This window comes from Chanos chanos, chromosome 12 (assembly GCF_902362185.1).
Source record: "Chanos chanos chromosome 12, fChaCha1.1, whole genome shotgun sequence".
Classification (NCBI taxonomy): domain Eukaryota; kingdom Metazoa; phylum Chordata; class Actinopteri; order Gonorynchiformes; family Chanidae; genus Chanos; species Chanos chanos.
The window spans coordinates 14,479,680-14,499,901 of record NC_044506.1 but is presented as its reverse complement, the minus strand read 5'-3'; the positions used below and the strand labels follow the sequence as shown (position 1 = coordinate 14,499,901).

Here is a 20,222-nt window from a genome sequence, read left to right as displayed (position 1 = left end):
AGCCAGCCAGCATAGTAGCGTTCTATCATTCATGTCGTGCAGCTGACATCCTCATGTTGACTCTCATTAATCAGATCTGTATGCATACATCGGAATTTCATATTGTGTCACACCTTAACCTAATGATTACTGTTCCGATTTGTCACCTGAAACGCACATTGCTTAGATACGTGTGAAGCAATGTTTACTTGAGACGAATCTTTTAGCATGTTTAAGCCAGCAAACTGGCCACTGTATTTAAATCTTGTGCAGCCAGAATACGAGTTGGCCAATTTGCTCTTATTGAAGTGCATTGAATAGACAGTTGACATTTTTTACGAATTTGTCACAATTTCAGTACTTAAGGTATTCATATTGCGATCAGCTGCATTTGCATGTCGCATATGCCATACCAAGACGAGCAAGTTAATTGATAAAGTTAACACGTGATGATTTCATTTGGTATTCATTTGGCGCTTAACCTCGCTTGAAACGTTCGAACTAGTCATAAACCACCAAGACCTTTTTCGGAGCCTAGCGACTTTATTTTTCATTCAGAATTTTGGCATATTTAGCATTTCCCCGTTATGTTTTGATCTGCTGCCCTATCTTGCTTTCTATGAATTTCTGAAGGTGTCAAAGTTAAGCTGTAGAGGGAAACACAGACCTTTACAAAGGACGCGTTGTGATTGCCATCTTACTTAATTGTTAGAAAGACATTCTGTGGACCACTGCGTTTGAAAAGTAAACATCTCACACGAGGTTTAAGAAACTGGTTGAAAGTTGTAACCAATCAGTGTTCATAACTAGGTCAACATTTTAACCCCTTGTGGCTCAATGCTAAACAATGTTTACAAAAACTGGAAACGAATTATAAGGAATTTCACACAAATGCTTGTTGATTTATGTTTACATCATGCTAGCCTGATCAAAAATGACGTGGCAACTATTTGAGTTCATGAAAGGGGGATTTCGGCAGCTGCTAATTTTAACGTTTCATATTTGTGCTGCATATTTGTTACTGCATCATGTAAGTGTTCATTTGTTATAAAGTTGAATCAGTAGGTATTTATGTTATCTGGTACAGCATTCTGATAAATGTTTTTTTTTTTTTCAGGTCTTTTTGTGAAGAATAAGTAAAGAAACTGGTAACATACTGGACTAAATCAGTGGATGGGAACATCAGTGTTTTCTCATTGCTGGTGATCCTAATGATGCCAGTTTTCTGATTTGTTAGTTTGGTGAGGTTGCCCCTGCCACCGGACGCAAATGGCGGCGTGCCGAGGGGGTGTCTCCTTTTGGGTGGGGTGTGTCAGGAGCCATGGCAGCAGGCAACCAGTCAAGAAACAATGCTGGAGTTTAAGTCAGGTGAGTTTATGTCAGTCACCTTTACGATAACTCGGAATTTCCAATGAAGCCCTGTAATAAGGGCGAGGCATGGTCTTCAAACTTGCCCCCTTGGTCCCTGGGGTTTTATGCCAAAATAGTATTAAATTTTTCAAATCAGTCCCACAGAATCACCCCAACTGCATCAAGACATACCAACGAGCAGCTTTCGCTCCGAGTCAAATTAAAAGACGAGGGTTAGCCGCTGTGCTTATTAGTACATTTCTGTTATACATCAGGTGTTGTGTGCGTATGTTGGAATAGCGTTCATTTTTATGAGAAAATGCTCTCACTAATGCAGAAGATTTTGCTCAGCTAAATTTGAAACGCAACTGTGTGATTTGCAGGTTCTTGACTTGAGGTTGAACAGCATGTGTAGGGCTCTCTGCAGTGCCTCATGGGCGTTGGCTCCGCCAAACAGTCTGCGCTACCAGAGCGTCAAACTGCCATCACTTACACACCCCTTGTACAAAGCCTGCCAGACACACCAAGTGCCCAACCTGGATGAGGAGTGGGAGGAGAGCCTCAGCCTGTACGTGCTGCTGAAACAGGGGGAGTCCGAGGACCAGCGTACCCTGGTTGAGGTGCCTCTGTTAGGGCAGGCCAAACTGAGAGAGTTCCTGGCTTTGGGTCCCAGCAGATCTGTCGACTTTCTTTTCCCTTTAACCACGGTGGACGGAAGACGAGAGGACGACATAAGCGTCACGGGGAAGATGGCGATGGAGGAAAAGACGGAGGCGGAGACCGGAGAGAGAAGTTCGTTCAGGAGTCTCTTCGAGACGGAGAGATGCCCCGCCCCTTTCACGCTGGGATCTCATTTCTACTGTTTTCATTGTCCGGGAATGGAGCCTCTCCCTCAGAGCGGAGGTAAAGAGAGGCTGAGAATGGAACTGAAATTACAGGCCTCGTACTCCTCTTCTCCATTCTCAGTTGCTCACTGCAGCTACTCTGAGTCTGAAAGAGTGGATGGGAACAGCGAGAGAGACATGGAGAATGAGGAGAAACTTGCCCTAATGCATGAGAAGTTAAGGGTTGAGGTAAGACCGCTGGGAAAGGATGGATACAAACTGCCGTGTGTCTTTTCTCTTACTTTGCCAACACTAGATTTGTCTGTTAGATTCTTGCTTACACGATGCGGGCTAAAACGTAAAATTAAGCAAATTTTCATGAACCTGTTGAAACATTTCATGAACGTGTACTCAGTAGTCTGACAAAGTCATCAAAACTTCTCATTATCAATGTTTCATTGCAGCTTCCTAGTTTCTTTGTGAAAAACCATGACTACACCATATACTCCAATGATGTTGAGTTTATTAATGGACTTCTCAACACTAAGACAAGGTACAGAAGTTAACATGACCTTTTATTATAGCTTTAATTCACTAATAATTACAATGTCTATCCTGTTCTTGCTTGGTGCCTCAATGAAATGTAATTCAGTATAAATACAAGTCATTTTTGATAATCATCACAGCTGAATTACTAATGAATTACTAATGACATGACACGATTGCCTCCTTTCCACAGAGGTCGCGTGGTGTACCAGCTGACCCTGTCACTATGGCGATTTCTGTGTCTGTGTTACTATGCGGAGGCAAAGATGGAGGTGCTGAAGTTGACTAAACATCCAGAGGACGGGTCAATTAAAGCACGCTGGAGGGTGAAGGGACTGCCTTTCCACCTGCTGTTGCTTCGCTTCTACAGGAAAGACAAGAGCCACTTGTATAGGTACAGCATAAGACCCCACAGCTATACACGCAGGAATATACACACAATCTTCTCCATTTGTACCTGTGTGCAATAAACTCATCTCACTTTGACAGGACATATGATGCATTCTCTACCTTCTACGTGGGTTCTGATGGGCTCATACACTGTCATAAAGTTGAAAAGGTGAGAAGATCGTTCTTTCTTTCTTTCTTTCCCTTCTGTTCCTATGCATTTTGCTAAGTGTCAGGCACTTTAGTTGGCATTAATTCAACATTGGTTGCTTGCCCTTGGATGTGGTAAACTAGACAAACGGAAAGCTGAACCTACTTTAAGATGGAAATTGCCGTCTCCCCTCTCTCAGGTTATGCAGGCCCGCCCTCCAGTACTGCCCAGAGTGACCTCTTTGCTGTCGGGGGCTCTGGTGGCTCTTGGGATCCAGGAGCACCGGCCAGCCCTCAACCTGCTGCCCTTCCTCCTGTCTTCTCTCCGACAGGGCAGAGACTGACGGGGACAGGGGAGTGCGTGTGTGTGTATGTGGAATGTGCATGTGAATGCAGATGGAGAGACTGACTAAAGTAGAGAGGTTGTAAGCTGAGACTCAGAACTGACTGTGACGGAGTGATGAAGAAGGAATGAGAATTGTCGTTGTATGGAGTGACTGAAATGTCAGTGAACAAGAATAGGAACAATATATTTTGCATTTGACGAGCATTATCACTTGAAAACGATGCATCTGTTTCTTAATTTTGTTTGCTGTCATTGAAATATTGAAAAAAAAAATGTGTTCTTACTGATACGGCTGTGTAGTCAAGCCAGTCTAGAATTTATGTCTCTTTTTTTTTTTTTTTTTGCGTCCGCAAAAAGGAGAAAAAAAAAAAAATACTTGCGTTCGTTTGTACAGAAGTGAACGCTCATTTTTTGACGTGAGAAATACTCCAAAATTACCCTCATAAGCTTACTGTATAACCAAATGGAAGTCTGCTTTTCCTAACGCACAGTCTGAACACATGTAAATGCAACCAGGGTTGTTTCGAATGAGACTCTATTGGTTTTGACTTAACTCAACATGACCTTGGCAAAACAGCTTGTATATTTGCAGCTTTTCCCACTCCACTTCAGAAAGGTTTTTGCTGTATGACACTGTTCTTCCTCACACATTGTCTTTTTCTTTTCTTTTTTTTTTTTTTTTTTTGATTAAAGCACAAATCAAATCAACCCATGCCACAGATTCACAGTTGGGGAGGTGGAGAACTATATGATGTCAGCATTAACACAGAGACAGCACGAGAGTCACAAGTCGTAAAGCAGTAGATGAGTGTTTGATGGGATACTTGAACATGGCTCACAGTTTTTTGTGTTTATTTTATTAAATCATCTCTATGCTTTTTTTTGTTGTTGTTCTTGTTGTATGCTTGTTGTGTTCTTCACATTATTTTGTGACCCACAAAACGTTTGGGTATCCTAACCTAGGTAATTTCCCAACTAGAAAAAGGTAACAACATCTACAGAGCTAAGGGGGGTTTTTTTTAGTCTTAAGGGAGTCAAATGATCAGAGGTTTTCAGGACTGGTTCTTGCATGCTGCCTTTAACAGTAAGCTCAGGAGAAAGGTATACTAAGGTGGCCTAAGTCTTTGGCATAATATGTCACTGCTTGCACTTTCAGGATTTAGGGTTTTTTTTTTCTTTTTAAATATATGCTGGTTTGTAAGTGAGTAGTCCAAGAATGGTTCTCCCTTAACATTGCCGTAGGCTTAATGTGGTCCTGCCAATAGGGATTCAGTGCACTAGCCGTGTAACAAGTCAGAAATTCTCATTGTAGACTCACTGCTCCATTCCTAGCATCCCAAGGGTTTGATAAGCCAACAAAACAGGGGCTCAGTAATATGAAACAAGAGCCCTGCCTTTATGTTTTGAAATATCTGAATTGGTAGACCACTGTGTGACTGTTTGAATCGCTATTTTTTTTTTTCTCTGTTCTGAGGCACATTTTTGTATCCAAGGCAAAGGCTACAAAGCCACATGTTATAAATATCTCGCTAAGATACACTGACAAATGTTAACCTTAAATGAGAAAAGGCATAGTTTTGAGTGGCTGTGTAATAGCAAAATCAAACTCCCTAACACTGTGTGCTCCGTGTGTGTGTGTCTCATAACAACACATACTCTAAATGCCTGTGCTTGTCCAGTGAGCAATAAAGCATGACATAGGTTATCCCCACAGTAGTCTGCTACTCAGTCGTTACTTAACTGGGAAGAGGAAAAATCTACTTAGTTCTTCAAACATGACTTAATTGTTGTCCTGGTACTGTGATGCTAATTCATATTTGTTTTTTTTTTCCTCTCTCTCTATCTGGAATAATTCAAACAGGTGTAAAAATGTGACGTGTGAGTAATAAAACACAAACGGACAGTCTTTATTTGTCGTGCCGGTGCTTGGTGTGATCTGAGTCTCTAAATACTGATTCTCTTTTTTTTTTTTATTGATACTACTTGACTTCACTAGATCAAAGTTACCAAGACAGGGAGCTTACCATCTGGATTGATTGGTAAGCTGATTGTCAAGACTGAGTGAGAAGAAAGCATCTAATAGATTTGAGTATGCTTTCAATTCAGTCATACTACTTACATCTAACTGATCGTGATCCTAGTTAAGCTCATTTGGTTGTACCTCCTTATTCAGGGACTAAGATAATGAGTTGATTAGGTAGATCAGGTGGTTTGATAAAGCTCAAAGGAAAACGAATGCTCAGAGATTTGACCATCTTGTCTACAGTTTTAAAGATAAGTTGGGAATTTCCAACAGTCCTTTGTCTTGTGAACAATGACGGATTTTACAATTTGTTTAGCAATGCAACGTGGGTGAATCTAAAGGAGCACAAGAGAAACAGCGGAGTTGGATTTCCTTTATTCTAGATCAATGGTCACAAACACAGAGCTAGTTTGTTTTTTTTTTTCTTTAAATAAAAAAGTGAACTTTAAAGCGTTGGTCACCCCACTCACACAAAACACAGAGAACAGTATTTAAAGACCGCACGTTTTATAATAGTCATTAGACGCGGTGAATGTTCTTCACCGTGATTGAAATACGACATCTAGACGAAGGCTTCTAAAGTCTCTCCTCAGGATAACAGAGCGCTTACACATTTTGTGTACTGATCCCACGCTGACTCCCCTGAATGAAATACTCACAGGCCTTATTATAGACCTGAAGGACCAAGTCACATGAAACAGCGCTGGGATTGAATACAAACGGTCAACGAGTTCAGGGAAAGAACTCAGAAACCACCATCTAGATGGTAAACTCATTTGCTCGCTTCAAACTAGTTCTCAGGTTACGTGTGAGACAATGGTTTGGACATCTCTAAAACAAACTTCTCGGTCTGCTTTTCATTAAAACTCTTTTGCCTTACTGGTATGACCACTGCTTTTTCTTTTTTTCTTTTTTTTTTTTTGTTTTCAAGTTTACATGACTGCAAGCTAATATCGCAATGGCTATTATTGCAAATATTCAAACACCTTCTTAAAACAATGTACAACTTGGGTTTGCTAATATACAATGGGGATGGAAGCTTTGTAAAGACATAAATAGATCCGGTCAAGATGAGACAGTGGTTCTGGATAGTTCTATGCGATGCGTGTGATGTGTGTAGCAGCTGGGGCTCTGGGTCACAGGAGATGGATGTGAAGTGGAAGAGAGAATGCAGAACAGAGAGCCAAGATTTCCCCGGCAGAGAAAACACAGCTCCAGCAGAGAGCTGAGACTGGCTGCTTTTCAGGATGTCTCAGGCCGTTACGGATCAATACAAATTATAAATTATGTCATTCACTCTTGAGTAACGAGACACCAGTGGGTTTTTTTTAGTTTTGTTTTTGTTTTGGATTTTTCACAATGCAACAAGGCCTGGGATACATTAATGTCCTAGACATCGACTGGAATGAGAGGGAGGAAAAAGGCCAGTATATTTGTGGTTACGAGTCTTCAGAAAAAGCTTTGTGTGTGTTCGGGAACCGCTGAGAGTTGTAGTCGGGATCTTCACTCACTCTTTTCTTTATGTCGCTTTTTACCTGAGATAAAAAAAAAAAAGAGACAAAAACGAACGGAAAAAATAATCAGGAAGAAAAGCAACTTGAATGTCAGCTGTGGTCACTGTTACTTCATCACGGTCCTGGCAGTCTTTATCTGAAGGAGTGTCATCAAAATCCATCTCAAGAACAGGGATTTGAACATCCGTTATTTCCTCCAGACACGTGACCCACCCAGATTTTTACCCTGTCTTTCGGGTGTCATTATCAGTCAGCTATCAGTCATTAAAACAGCTGTTACAGTTCCTAAATAATATAGTTATTGGCTGTCTGAAGTGGTCTTCATGTTCCCATTCAACCACCATTATGTGTGCTTCTAAATAGCTAAATGGAACTAAACTGGACATGTGACTGTATGGATGGTTTGTGCTTAATTAACTGTAATGGGATAACTGATAATTATTGGGATAACTGTTCAAGTTAGGATCCACTTTTTTAATGTTGGAGGACTGTCTCCCGTGCAATGAAAGCAAGCTATGCAACAATTAATGAAAACATACATGCTTTAAAACTGAACTGTCAGCATCTGGACAAAGACAAAGGCAGAGCACTAAACCTTTACTTCTACTCAGGTGTACTAATTTACTGTTACTCTCTCCAATAAAAGGACTGAGAAACACACAGAACCTTCAGGAAACCCTGAGTGTTACTGTCTCAGAGGGTCTCCATCATCACCTGCTGTGTGTAGGCCTCCTGGAGCTCCGGTGCTTCCAGCTCTGTCTGGAGGCTGTCTGAGTTAGTGACGGGTCGCGCTCCCGCCGTCCTGGCCGCACGGGTCACTGCCTCAGACAGAGACAGGTGGGGTCCTTCTCCTTGTGCAGTCTGTTGGAGAACAGAATACAATGAACACGCGATGGAACAAATTTAACTGATGCAATAGTTAAAAACACGACTGTACCAACAGTTACAGCTGGACTGGCATGAGAGATTCGTTTTAGATTTCTGAGGCCAAGAAGCAAAGACTTGGTCATTGGTGTGAGGTACAGAGAGTTGCTATTGACTTAGAGACTTAATGTAAGGGAAAATTTGGGATGCATGAGACACATACCTTCCGCCTCTTGGCAGGCATGCCGTGTAGGTAAGCGTCCGACAACGGGGGCTGAGCCTTCATCTTTCTTTGGGACAGGATGTCATGTCTGATGATGGGAACCCACTCCTGACACACACACACACACACACAAATCAGATAATTGGACTAAGTATACAGAAAGATAGTGAGCATCAGTCTACATGTCCTTAAATTTTGACAGTGATGAGTAAGTTAAACAAAAAAAAAAAAAACACATGGGTCTCACAGGAGGGACCGCTGCCGCCCAAGGCTCCACATCGCTTCCTGACTCCTCCCTCCCAGCCCCTGCCATGCCCACAGCTCCTCGCACCTCCCCTGACGTCCTGCGCGGGGGGACCAGATCTGCAGCCGGTTCTCCGACATCTCCGCTCTCTACTGAAGAAGCCATGGCCTCCTCTGCGGTGGTGGCAGGAGCTGGTGATAGAGTCTCCTCCATCTATCACAGAGATTTGAAAAACCCCACACCATCAGACCATGCCATCTGTACTTCAGGATTTCACGGAAAGTGGTTTAAAGAGCATGTTCATAACTTTTTTTAGAATTAATGATTCGCTTTCTTGTAACTGGAAATAAAGGGAAAAGGGAAGCTTATTTTAGGGTAAGAACAACATGACAAATTCAATACCAGTGAGCTGTAATAGATAGCATGGTTCAAACAAATAATCGGGTATCCTCTTGATCTTTAAAGAACAATACGTTCTATTTCTGTCACATACACTGAATACCGAAGAATGATTTGGGCTGTACAGTACTATAGCATTTTGTCTTCTAAAATCACTATTATAAACAACCACATGAAATGTCTAATGTCAGAGCTAAAGCTCAAATGAAGACATATGACAGCTTGTCACATGTTAGTCGTTTTATATTCTGCAAAGATAGAGGAACCAAAGCTCACAAATTCAGCAGTTCAGTGAGAGAGGAGTTAGCATGAGGCTTAATGGAACAGAACAATGTAGTACATTCTAGAGTGCCAGTGAATGTGCTTACTCATGCACGCGCTCAAATGCAAAAAAGAATGCAAATCAGTTTTAATGCACATTCCTCAAACAAAACTAACAACAAAACTAAAGTGTGTGTGGAGGCCCAAGAGGATCAGAAGAGAATAGTGTGAAGGATCACAAGAGGACTTCCAGAGATATCTTTTCTCAACTGTCTAAACTGATAAAGTGCTGATAAGAGTTGTCTGCAATTAGAAAGCACTCAGATACAGAAACTGCCATGTGTTCTCCATAATTCCAGAAAAACAGCCTTTGTGGGCGTTCCTAGAAGCAGCAGTCCAACCTTATATCCCTGCTTTTTACCACTCCATTATCTGCTCCTTTATCTTTCCGAAACACAAAGTGATAAGACTACATGCAATGAAAGCGTTTATGTACTACAGTCAAATCAGCATTTCCTCTTAATCTGCTCTGAATACCAACTACTCTAAATATTTACAGTTAGGTGACTGGAACCAAATGCCACACAAAAGCTACTCAAATTGGCTTGCCATGAACACTGAGCAGTTCTGGATGTAAACTGCACCTTGTCGGATACCTTCTGTTTTATCAGAAAGGTTTTCTGTTAACAAAAACAGCGTTCCACTCACCTCCACATTCTGTGACTCTGACTGCTGGCCTGCCTGTGAGTCTGACTCTGCCCTCTGTGTGGATTCACTCTGCCAACGAAAATCATTTACACACGTTAATTTTGATACTCTGCTTCTGCACACGGGTATCCAAGTCACTGTTTGGATGAGTCTATTCAGTTGTGGATCATATCTGTGAATGTATTAGTGTCTAAATGTGATTGTCTTTGCGTGCAAATGCGTGTGCGTGTGTTTTGGAAACGTGTGATACATATAACCAAATGAAATATGAACATGACAATCTGATCTATACAGTATGTGCCTATCCAGATTTGTAACCCACTGACAATAACATATATAGATTTATATATATATATATATATATATATATATATATATATATACAAACAAACATAGTTCTTATCGTGTTTGTGAACCTGTGTGTGGATGACGTAGTGCTGGATCTGGTCCACTGTCACTGGGTTGTGGTCCAGGATCACATGCAGTCTCATAGACATCATACTGGTCAGCCAGTTAACTAGACTTGGGTTCACCTCTGCAGACATCCTCCTCTGTACAAACCACAACAGAACCACAATCTCTATGTGCATTTTGTCATCAAAAGTCGACACGTTCGGAAAGCTGTGTGTAAGTACTATCTACAGAGGGCATAAAAACAAACATGGTCATAAAAACCAATCCTAAAGCTTTTGCAGACAGGCTGACAGACACTAACAGACTGTATCTTTCACTAAAGTAAAAAAACCCCTATAAAACTAGTGGTTTAGTGCTCTCTGATAAAGTTATGACACCAGTTTGGTTAAGAGAGAAGATAAGTTCTCTTTAACTGCTCTGTCAGCATTTCAGTACTGAGTGTCAGACTGGGAGAAGACTGAGAGTGTGATCCTGAGAAAGCAGAAGTGGGCAGAATACTAACGATGCGGTGGTTGATGACTGCAGTAAGAGCCCTTTGCTCTCCTCGTAAACAGTACAGATTCAGGGCTAGACATTCAAACAGGCCCTGTGTACACAAAAACAGCAGGCGAGGGCCAAACGTGTGATCTGGAGAGAGAGAGAGAGAGAGAGAGAGAGAGAGAGAGAGAGAGAGAGAGAGAGAGAGAGAGAGAGGGGGAGAAACACAAGCTCAGTGAACAGTGTCTCTTAAAGCCAACAGTATGTGTTTAAAAGGCCTTTGAGTGTTTGCAGTTGCAGGTGGAGCTGTGTGTACCCGTGCAGCGTAGTATGTGCGTGGCCATGCGTGTGAACTGTTGTCTGAGAAAAGACATATTCGTCTGAATGATATCAACTCCCTCTCGCACGGTAACAGTGGACTGTAAGAAACACAGGTACACAGACAAACAGTCATATACATAGCCCGCACAATAAACCCTAACACTTTTCACAAAGTGCTGTGATGTTCAAACTTCTAATCAAATAAAAAATTTTTCATTGATTTAATAATGGTATTATTCTCAGATCAGTTCTTTTTCAATATAATATCACACCTTAATCTTAGTTCTAGTTAGAGGACACGATTCATAATTGTACAATGGCACGAAAAAAATCTTTTAGTTTTATATATGCTTGTACCACTGCCGTCAAGGAATACAATGGCTGTATTTATCTGTGCCTGCACCGGAGAGAGATAAGTCGAAAGGAAAGTCAAGAAAACCTGATGAAGAATGTCCTTATTTCTTCATGAGAAAAAGATCACATCCCTGTTTCTTGTGTCTACAGTGCTTGTGGCACATGTTGTCAAAATATACATATTTTTATTTTGGAACATTTTACCATGTGCTCATTACCACGAGAACCAAGTGTGCTAGGGCTGCTTTTCATCTCTGTTAGAGAGAAAATGGAGAACAATGAGGACAGTGTGCGTGTCAACTCACAAAGCTCTCGGCGATATACTCCTCCAGACCATTGATCAGATCCTCAGCAGCAGTCTGTCATGACACGGGGAACAACAGCCTCAGATTTCAACTCATTATTGCCTCAGCTAAAGATGAAACGTGTTAATGGATGCTTTTTCTTCATGTAATTTTTAATTTGCTTTTTATTTTCATGTTTAATTTGTTCTCTTTTAAATCTATTGTTTTAATCATGCTTTAGATTTCTGTCGTTTTATATCTTTTTAATCTGAATTATCTCTGTATTTTCTCATTTGTAAAGCACTTTGAAATGACTGCAGTGTATGAAGGGTGCCAAATAAATAAACTTGCCTTGTAGAGCAAAAGGTCAATAAACATCAATCATTTTTTGGAGCAGCAAATGACAATAATATTCTATGCAGTTTAAGATGATTGCATGGCTTTTCAAAAGTGCTCAAAACACGGCATGACAAAACTAGAGCGTTAACACAGCCCCATTCAATATGTGTAAGAGCTCCTCTCTCGCTATAATCTGTGACGATTTAACCATCTATAGAAGCTATCATTATGTTAAAATTCTCAGACAAAAATATTAAGAGTTTCAACTAGTCCCATAGCAGAACATACTGAAAATGAATGTAGCCTGTGTAATAGTGTGTTGGGGGGGGGGGCTAGACTTACAGCAATGTTAGCATCGGTGGGCTCCCGGCCTTGGAGGTAGTGCTCATTAAAAAAGGCAGTGAGCTGGGGCTGGATCCGGCTCAGAGGCTGAGGATTCCCGTGTAGCAGCAGAACCATGTCCACCATAGAGAAACTCTGACATACCAGAGACAACAGGTCCCCAAAGAACCCTGTACGAAAGAGAGAACATCTAGTCCAGAAGCTCACAGTTTGAATTTTCAGAATTTATGGCATTTTTTTAAAAAAACGGGGTTCGTGCTGAAATGTTTTTTTGGAGACATTGGAGATAGGGATACAGTACACCCCACTGAGGATGGTCCACTCACCCACTGCATCTCCAGATCCTGGAGTGAACAGGTTACTGGTTTGAGAGAGTCTCTGGATAAACTGGGCAATGCTCTCGCTGTTGCCCTGGCCAGCTCCCAGGGAGCCCATCATGGTGGACAGTACTCCTTGCACAATACCTGTGAAAAGTTCTGGGCTAAGAGTCTCTCCTCCTCCACTGGGAGGCTGAGGAGGTGTTGGGGTTGCCCCAGAAGGAGGAGCGGGAGTTGCAGAAGCAGGAGGAGGAGCCTGCTGCTGCTGCTGCTGCTGAGTTGCTCCTGTTCCAGGAGGAGGAAAGACAGGCTGATTGGTCTGAATGGAAAAGAAAAAGAAAGAAAAACAAAACAAAGATGGTTTGGAATAACTGGTCACTGAACTCGAGTCAGACAGATAACGTCCCATGTCTGGCTCTTTTGACAATCTTGCTAATTTCATGTTTGCAAACCGTTTCTGAAACATTGCTACCCTACCTTTTTATTTATAGATTTTATCGAGAATGTCTTGATATATAATACATGTGACAACGGTAAGCAATAAGCACAGAATAAACAAATACTGAGATGAAAATAATGAGGCAGAGGAAGCCACGTGTTACGGACACAGGTTTGAAAGCACTGACCTGGATAAATTCAGACAAGCCCTGGATGAAAGCAGGGACTCCAGGCACTGTAACAGTGATGGACGGGGCACCCCCAGAGACCCCCCCACCAACCCCTGCAGCGCCACCCAGCAAAGAGCCAAGGAGCTGGGCCAAATTCCCCTCGGGTCCCCCCTCCTGGGACTGGCCAACAGAGGCCGTGCTAGTGGTGCGAGTGGAGGTCTGACCAGAAGTGTTGGCTGAGGATGCAGGAGGAGTAGAGGAAGAGAAAGAGGAAGATGAGGTGGATGACGAAGATGAAGAGGAAGAGGAAGAGGAAGAGGTAGAGGTAGAGAAGGAAAAAGAATGGGATGAAGTGGTCGTAGAAGTTTGCTCGCCTGTGGAGACACAGATATGAAGTTAGTACATTAGAACATTCATTGAAAAGAAAGTATGTTCTTAATTAAAGAGACAAGGCAGGACTCACTTGTGTGCATTGGCATTAAGAGCTGCCCAACCAAACCACTGACCATCTGAGTGAGAGGAGAGGCTGCCATGGGGTTACCCTGCACAGAAAGAGAGAGAGAGAGAGAGTGAGAGAGAGAGAGAGAGAAACAAAGTGTGAGACAAATGTACAGTTAGACAAGGAGATAAAGGGTGAAGGAGATGATGCTAAAGACTTAAACAGTTAAGGGCGCTGGTACAGAAGAAAAAAGGAGGACACGATAAAAAACGTAGGGTGAAATATTCTGGACATACCTGTCCTGCCTGTTGTCCCGCTGTAGGGGGCACTGTTGCACGTAGGTTGATGGTTGCTCCCCTGGTGCCTGCTGACTGGGGAACACGTGGGGAGAAAGACGGCCGTGTGATGACGACTCTGGCCTGGGGTGGTGGAGGAGGAGCGGGCGTCTCTCCGTTCGGGCCAGTGGTGCCGGGAGTGGCTTGCTGTTGCCCTTGGTGACCGGCCGAAGCGGCGGCTGCCATGGCAACTGCCTGCTGAGAGATCTGATGCATGATGGCCTGCATGAACTCAGGAGGCAGGCCAGGGATATGGACTGGAGGAGTGGTGCCTTTGAAGAACGGAGGAGAAATCTATGCTCACGTGCACATAATCACATACAACAGAAAACAAACATTACGGTCAATGAGGTTATTCAGGGAGAAAGGCTGCTGATGCACCAGTTTCTACAGCATCAACATCTTTTAAAAGGGGGCCACACAAACACAAACACACAAACACAAACACACAAACACACAAACACAAGGGGGTTTTTGGAAGTCATCGGTAAGAGCTACAGAAAGCTTTTAAACACTTTCCCCCAGAGACAGGGGCTGCATTAAGAGACATGCTAGCAGGCTGGTAACATGCGAACGTTCAAGGGGGTTTTTGGTCACTATAGGGAGCAGTGGACACTAACCAGTCTGTCCAGCAGCGTTGGGGTTCTGCTGCCCTGGGGCCTGAGCTCCACTGCCTGAATCTGCTGCACAAAAATGCACAGATCAGTGGCTGGTATTTACACTACAGCTGCCCAGTCCAGGTCCATAAGGATCACTCTCTATATGGATTTCCCCTGAACCAGTGGATTTGAACTAAATGCACCCAAACTGATTGAATACACTGCAAAACTTTAAAAAAGAAAAAAAAAAACCCTCATCCTTTTTTTCCACCATAATATCATAGCTGAAAATTTCCCAAGGAGAGTGTTGTTCCCAGACCAGGAATGAACAGCTCCGCTTAGACACAGCGCTAAAAACACAGGGGGTGTAATCGGTGCTGAACGCAAAGACATACCATCCAGGTTCATCTGCATCATAACCACCGGCTCCATCGTCTGATGAGTTATCCTTATGACTCGTGGAGTTCCCTGACCCTGGCCAGGCTGATGACTGGATGCGTTAGGTGGACGAGGTGCTGCTTGAGGCTGCTGCTCTGATTGGCCTGTAGGCTGGGAGGGCTGTGATTGGCCTTCAGTTGATTGCCTGCCATTGGATGTCATGGTAACAGTGGTGCCCAAGTTCATCTGCACAATGAAAAATTGACTCAGTCTTTCTAAATTCCAAGATTTGGAAGAAAGAACTTTAAGGACAAATTACAGCACTCTGGTTACAAGACATAAGCTAGTCCTCAGAAAGCACTGTTCCGTTTTTGTCAAAAGGTACCACTGTACGCCACAGCTGCTTGTTCCTCTAGAGCAATATTACCAGAACATTCTTTAGAAGGACAATGTCTAACTCACCGGTATGGGAATGTGGGGTAACCCGCTCTGCAGCAGAACCGGGGGCGTGTAATGAGACATGGGCCGGACCACGTGAAGGTGTCGGGGAGGCTGTGCGGCCAGATTACACCGCAGGTCGCTAAGGGCAACCAGCGTGTTGCCTAGGAGACGGAGGGACTCTCCCACCATATTGAGGACGCGCTGGTCTTCATCTCGTTCTTGAGTCTGTCAGAAAGAAAGTAAGGAAGAATATGCTTAGTGCATATTTTACCGTGAAGCTACCATGGAGTCAAATACGATGTAACACATAATATAAATGTTCTTTGTCCTTTAGGAAGGAAAGAAATCAGGTGCCTACATTATTGTTGTAATCTGCTGAACTGGCTGCTCCAAGGATGGAGTGCGTTCTCTCCATAAAAGGACGAAGTCTCTCCTCAACCCTCCTCACTTCTGAGAGAACTTCCACCAGCTCTGCTGGGCTTGGATGACTAGAGGGGGTCAGAGACAAGGGGATATAGCTTTCGTGTCCACGTCAATGGCTGTGAATTTCACTGACTTCATTTACTACTATGTTAAAAACACACCACACTAAAATCAATTTGCATTCCATCAAAGATCTTCCATAATGGAGTGATAGCTTTCAAGCTTTGAGGCAAGTGACTTAAAGCTAAAGAGCATCATGTAACGACACTGTGATAAGAAATGCATATTTCACCATAACAAGCCAAAAGGAGATGTCAATGCTAATCTCGACAGTAATCCCACTGTACAGTCACCACGTTTGAGACTCACAGTTTTAGCATCCTCATAAATAGAAGAGAAGGTACATCACACCAGACAAAAAGAGGTGTTAATCTCTTACTTGGGCCCAGTATAAGAGGATCCCTCTGTTTGTGTGGAAGAGGAGGAGGAGGGAGGAGGAGGGGGTGGAGAGGTGTCCATCGGTTGTGCAGAAGAAGAAGGTGACGAAGACGACGTTGTCTGAGGAGGCGTTGGTTCCTGATGGGAGGATGTTTCATTTGTTTGACCCTGAAACACAAGATGGTTTCAGTGTTATTTGTTCCTACATTCAACATTTTCATACTACTGAGTAATACTCAGTGATAAACTGCTCCATGTAATACTCTTTTGCAGGATTAAACTTTTTTTTTTTTTTTACTCTTTGCACCTCAAGTCTGTGGATCAAAGATTGGGTCTCTCTCAGCAAGTTCTCAGCCAATTGGAGTCTCATTCTTGGTTCACTCTGCACTGATTGGTCCAAGTTGATATGTACGTCCAAGGATCCATTGGTCTGTTAGAGTGGAAAATAAAAGTCATCAGAAAGCATCCCAGACATACGGTGAATGACTAAACTAACAAAGTCACAGTTTATACACTTGCTCTAAAAACTGAATATTATTCATGTCATTAATTTTATCACAGATTCATAAACTCTGCTGTCATGCGTGATTCACAATATTATTTTTATCACAGATTCATAAACATTGCTGCCATGTGTGATTCATAATATCATTTTGATCAGAACTTCATATGAGAACAACAGTTAAAAGCTCATTATCACATCCTGCACAGCATTAGCCAGTGAGAGATTTTCACACATAAACATATATGCACATACACAATAGTACTTGATTATAAGAAGTAATATGTGAAGCTGCTTTTCTCTGGAGGTGAAGAGAGTTACTCACCCCAGCACTGGTACTGACTCTGGCATTCCGCCCAGCCTCCCCAACACCAGCCATCATCTGCTGCACTGACATCTAAAGGGGGGCAGGAACATGTGACTGAGATTAATAAGAATATGTTTTTTTCCCCACTTGTTTTAAAAATTCATAAAATTCATAATGGATATTTTCTTTTATAATACCACCAGACTTCAAACACCATCATAAAGTTACAAGCATCTTAATTTTGACAGTGCTCAGAAAAAAAGAAAAGGCATAATATTATTAGTGAGCAAGCTGAAATGAGACCAGAGACATGTTAATGAATAAGAGATGCACACACCCAATCCATCCTTTCTACCAATCAGAAACATCTGTATAAAACCATACATGGTTACCTGTATTTGCTGGGGATCCATGATATTAACCGGCAGGTTGAAAGTGCCGAGCATGACGTAGCTGTTACCGTTGCGGTCATGTGGAGGGCCTTGGGTGGTGGAGGTAGAGGATGAGTGGGAGGAGCCGGATCCTCCGTCGGCTCCGCCTGAGGATCCAGGGACCCCTCCACTTCCACCCCCAGACTGAGTTGTCTGAGGTGGGGCTCGCTCTACAAGATGGATCACCTTACCAGCCACATCTGAGATGAAAAGATGCAGATACATTAGACAGAGTAGGAGAGGGACTAAAAATAAAGCAACAAAAGTCAATCTTACAGAGTCAAACACACTAAAGGAACTGAGAAGAGACCCCTCCCTCATTTTAGAGAAGATATGGAATGATCTTCTTAAAGGTCCACCAAGAATCACATTTCTTTTACATAATCAGCACATGTAATCAGCAAATTTCTTGAACTTTTTCAAGTAACAATTTCCTCTTCAAGCATGCAGCTGTTAACTTAATGGGCTCAGTAAGTTGGTTTTCTTCATTAAAGTTAAAATGGAAAAATGCATGACTCACTATATTCTGTCAGAGTCCTCTCATCCTGCAGGACCCTGCCTTGGTATATCAGCCTCTGTTTGTCCACTGGAATCTCAACTGAAGCAGCAATGTGTTCTTTAAACTCCTTCACCGTCCACTTGAAGAGAGGAAAATTAGATATTTAATATCAACAGTAAACCTTAATCCATTTTATCGTATAATTACATCATTTTATTACACGTTTACTTTAACTAGTGTTACATTCTCCCTCAGCAAATGCTTCGATAATATAACACTGCAGGCTACAGCAGCAACTGCGGCCTTACTAGATTAGTGTTCCCCGCACCATCTGCTGAACGAACTAAAGAAACACATGTGTAGCTCACCTCTCCCCGGACAGTGTAACTCCTGCTCTGAGAGTCAAGAGTCTTTACAGTCACCTCTATAGTTCCTGGCTCCTCCATGCCCTTCAACTGCTTACTGCAGGGGAAGAGTAATTGAATTAGAAAAGGGATAAGTGATTAAGAAGTTTGCTCCGCTGTTATTCACATTGTCAGCACGGCATTAGCTGCTTTTCTTTCCTTGGCGAGATGCGTAAGTTAAGATGAATCTTGCTATGAATGTTGATAAGTTAAACCATCCAGTGCAACCACGATAGTGCGATACGATTACTTAACAGCAGTATAGCAGCGTAAATTCGCTGTTAACACGAGGATATGATATTTCAATAATCGAAGGCTATAACACAACAGTGTAGATGCGACACTTTTAGTTTAAAGGTCTGTACCATTTAAGACGTGCGTTTTGTTATCATCGTAGTGGAGGTATTTCACCCGCTTATTAAAGCTCTCCACAATAGTATCCGTCACTTACATCACCTTTAAAGTTAGCCTGGAACGAAACGCTAAAGCATTACCCTTAATTACCAGCGAAAATATATCTGCTGAAAATTAACGTTAATGTCACAGTGCTCTAATAGCCAATTTACGAACTACACAATTTTCGTTATTAGAATAAGGCTTGCTTTTTAGCTAGCACAGATACGGAGACAACAAGCTAAGTAACGCTAGCTATTGATCTTTCAGATCCCAAAACACAATCCCTGAAATTCGACATTTCAAGGCAATGCTAATCTAAAACTCTACGATAACTACACAGTACAAAAGAAAACATACCTGAGATGTCTTGGGCAAATCTGTTTTAATCTCTAGGGTTGAAGAGCCGCGAGCTCGGTAACGTTAGCTAAACAATTCGAGTTAAGTCCAGTTATACGGCTGCTAGCACGCCAGCTAATCCTCAAGGGAGCCACCTTTTCTTTAACGTCCAAGAGGTCCGCGACAATCAAAAATTATTTGGAGATATACATATGCTGTCGTTTGACTTTTGATCCTCTCGAGTGAACAGTAAACTGTATCTTCTTTGCCGTATGTACTATTCATTTTCCGTTCACTGGATTAGCAATTTGGATTGTGCGACATCACCGAAAAAGGACCCAAATGACGCACATACACGAGACTATCCATGCGAGCGCCTGCCTGTAACTTTTTTTAAATTGAACTGAATAATACATCAGGAGAATTTTTCATTTTTGGGATGAAACTATATTCTTTTGCGCATGTTTATTTTTTTGAGATATTAAATTTGTTGCCTGATTTCATATTTGATTTTCAAGATTAAATATAAATCACAAACAAATATTTATCAAATAGTCCTATACTAAAATTAGAATACATTTAGATTTAACTTCAAATGTCAGCACCTCGCTCTCACAAAAAGAGAATGCAGCGCAAATTATTAAACTCCAATACATGAAGAATGTGAGTTGATTCCTTCATCTTAATGGCTATTCTTTCACTATCCCCATTATCAATACTGAACCTATCATAAAAGAGGACATTCCTAAATAAAGAGAGAGAGATCAGAAACAGGAAACTACTTTTGCTTAATGACTTCCTTTGGGAAATGGAATTGTCAGATGTTTAGACTCATTATAGCTGATTCAGGCTGAAATCTCATGAACAGACTCTCAGACTCTATTTTAGATTTTAGCACAGACTTACAGACTCTATCTTAGACCCTCTGGATGCAACATACCGTTTGGATCTTTGAAGAAACTGGAAGATTTGCCACAGTGCAACTGAATTAAAATATACTCTGATTTCCACACTAAATTT

General features: G+C 42.1%; 2 protein-coding genes across 6 annotated transcripts; one reads left to right on the top strand and one right to left on the bottom strand.

The window, feature by feature from the left end:
- Positions 1-1,185: 1,185 nt before the first annotated feature.
- Positions 1,186-3,886, top strand: c12h6orf136 (chromosome 12 C6orf136 homolog). The gene is made up of 6 exons (XM_030789342.1): positions 1,186-1,347; positions 1,713-2,402; positions 2,618-2,706; positions 2,893-3,093; positions 3,189-3,258; positions 3,437-3,886. Exons 1-6 carry the CDS (start codon positions 1,249-1,251, stop codon positions 3,578-3,580), a joined length of 1,293 nt encoding a protein of 430 aa, XP_030645202.1. The 5' UTR covers positions 1,186-1,248; the 3' UTR covers positions 3,581-3,886.
- Positions 3,887-5,998: 2,112 nt separating this feature from the next.
- Positions 5,999-19,485, bottom strand: bag6l (BCL2 associated athanogene 6, like). Of its 5 annotated transcripts, none has more exons than XM_030788908.1 (25): positions 19,224-19,485; positions 18,435-18,528; positions 18,088-18,205; positions 17,529-17,767; positions 17,155-17,226; positions 16,626-16,757; positions 16,329-16,495; positions 15,825-15,954; positions 15,488-15,691; positions 15,043-15,271; positions 14,669-14,731; positions 14,010-14,320; positions 13,738-13,816; positions 13,293-13,648; positions 12,676-12,985; positions 12,350-12,519; positions 11,690-11,743; positions 11,026-11,128; positions 10,735-10,859; positions 10,235-10,369; positions 9,819-9,887; positions 8,454-8,663; positions 8,207-8,314; positions 7,834-7,980; positions 5,999-7,140 (listed from the first exon to the last, which is right to left on the bottom strand). In XM_030788908.1, the coding sequence occupies exons 2-25, from the start codon at positions 18,510-18,512 to the stop codon at positions 7,045-7,047; spliced, it is 3,705 nt and encodes a 1,234-aa protein (XP_030644768.1). In that variant the 5' UTR covers positions 18,513-18,528; positions 19,224-19,485; the 3' UTR covers positions 5,999-7,044. The 5 variants fall into 5 exon arrangements, with proteins under 5 accessions (XP_030644768.1, XP_030644769.1, XP_030644770.1 ...); XM_030788909.1 differs by having other exon boundaries at positions 14,669-14,728; XM_030788910.1 differs by having other exon boundaries at positions 16,635-16,757.
- Between the last annotated feature and the right edge of the window lie 737 nt (positions 19,486-20,222).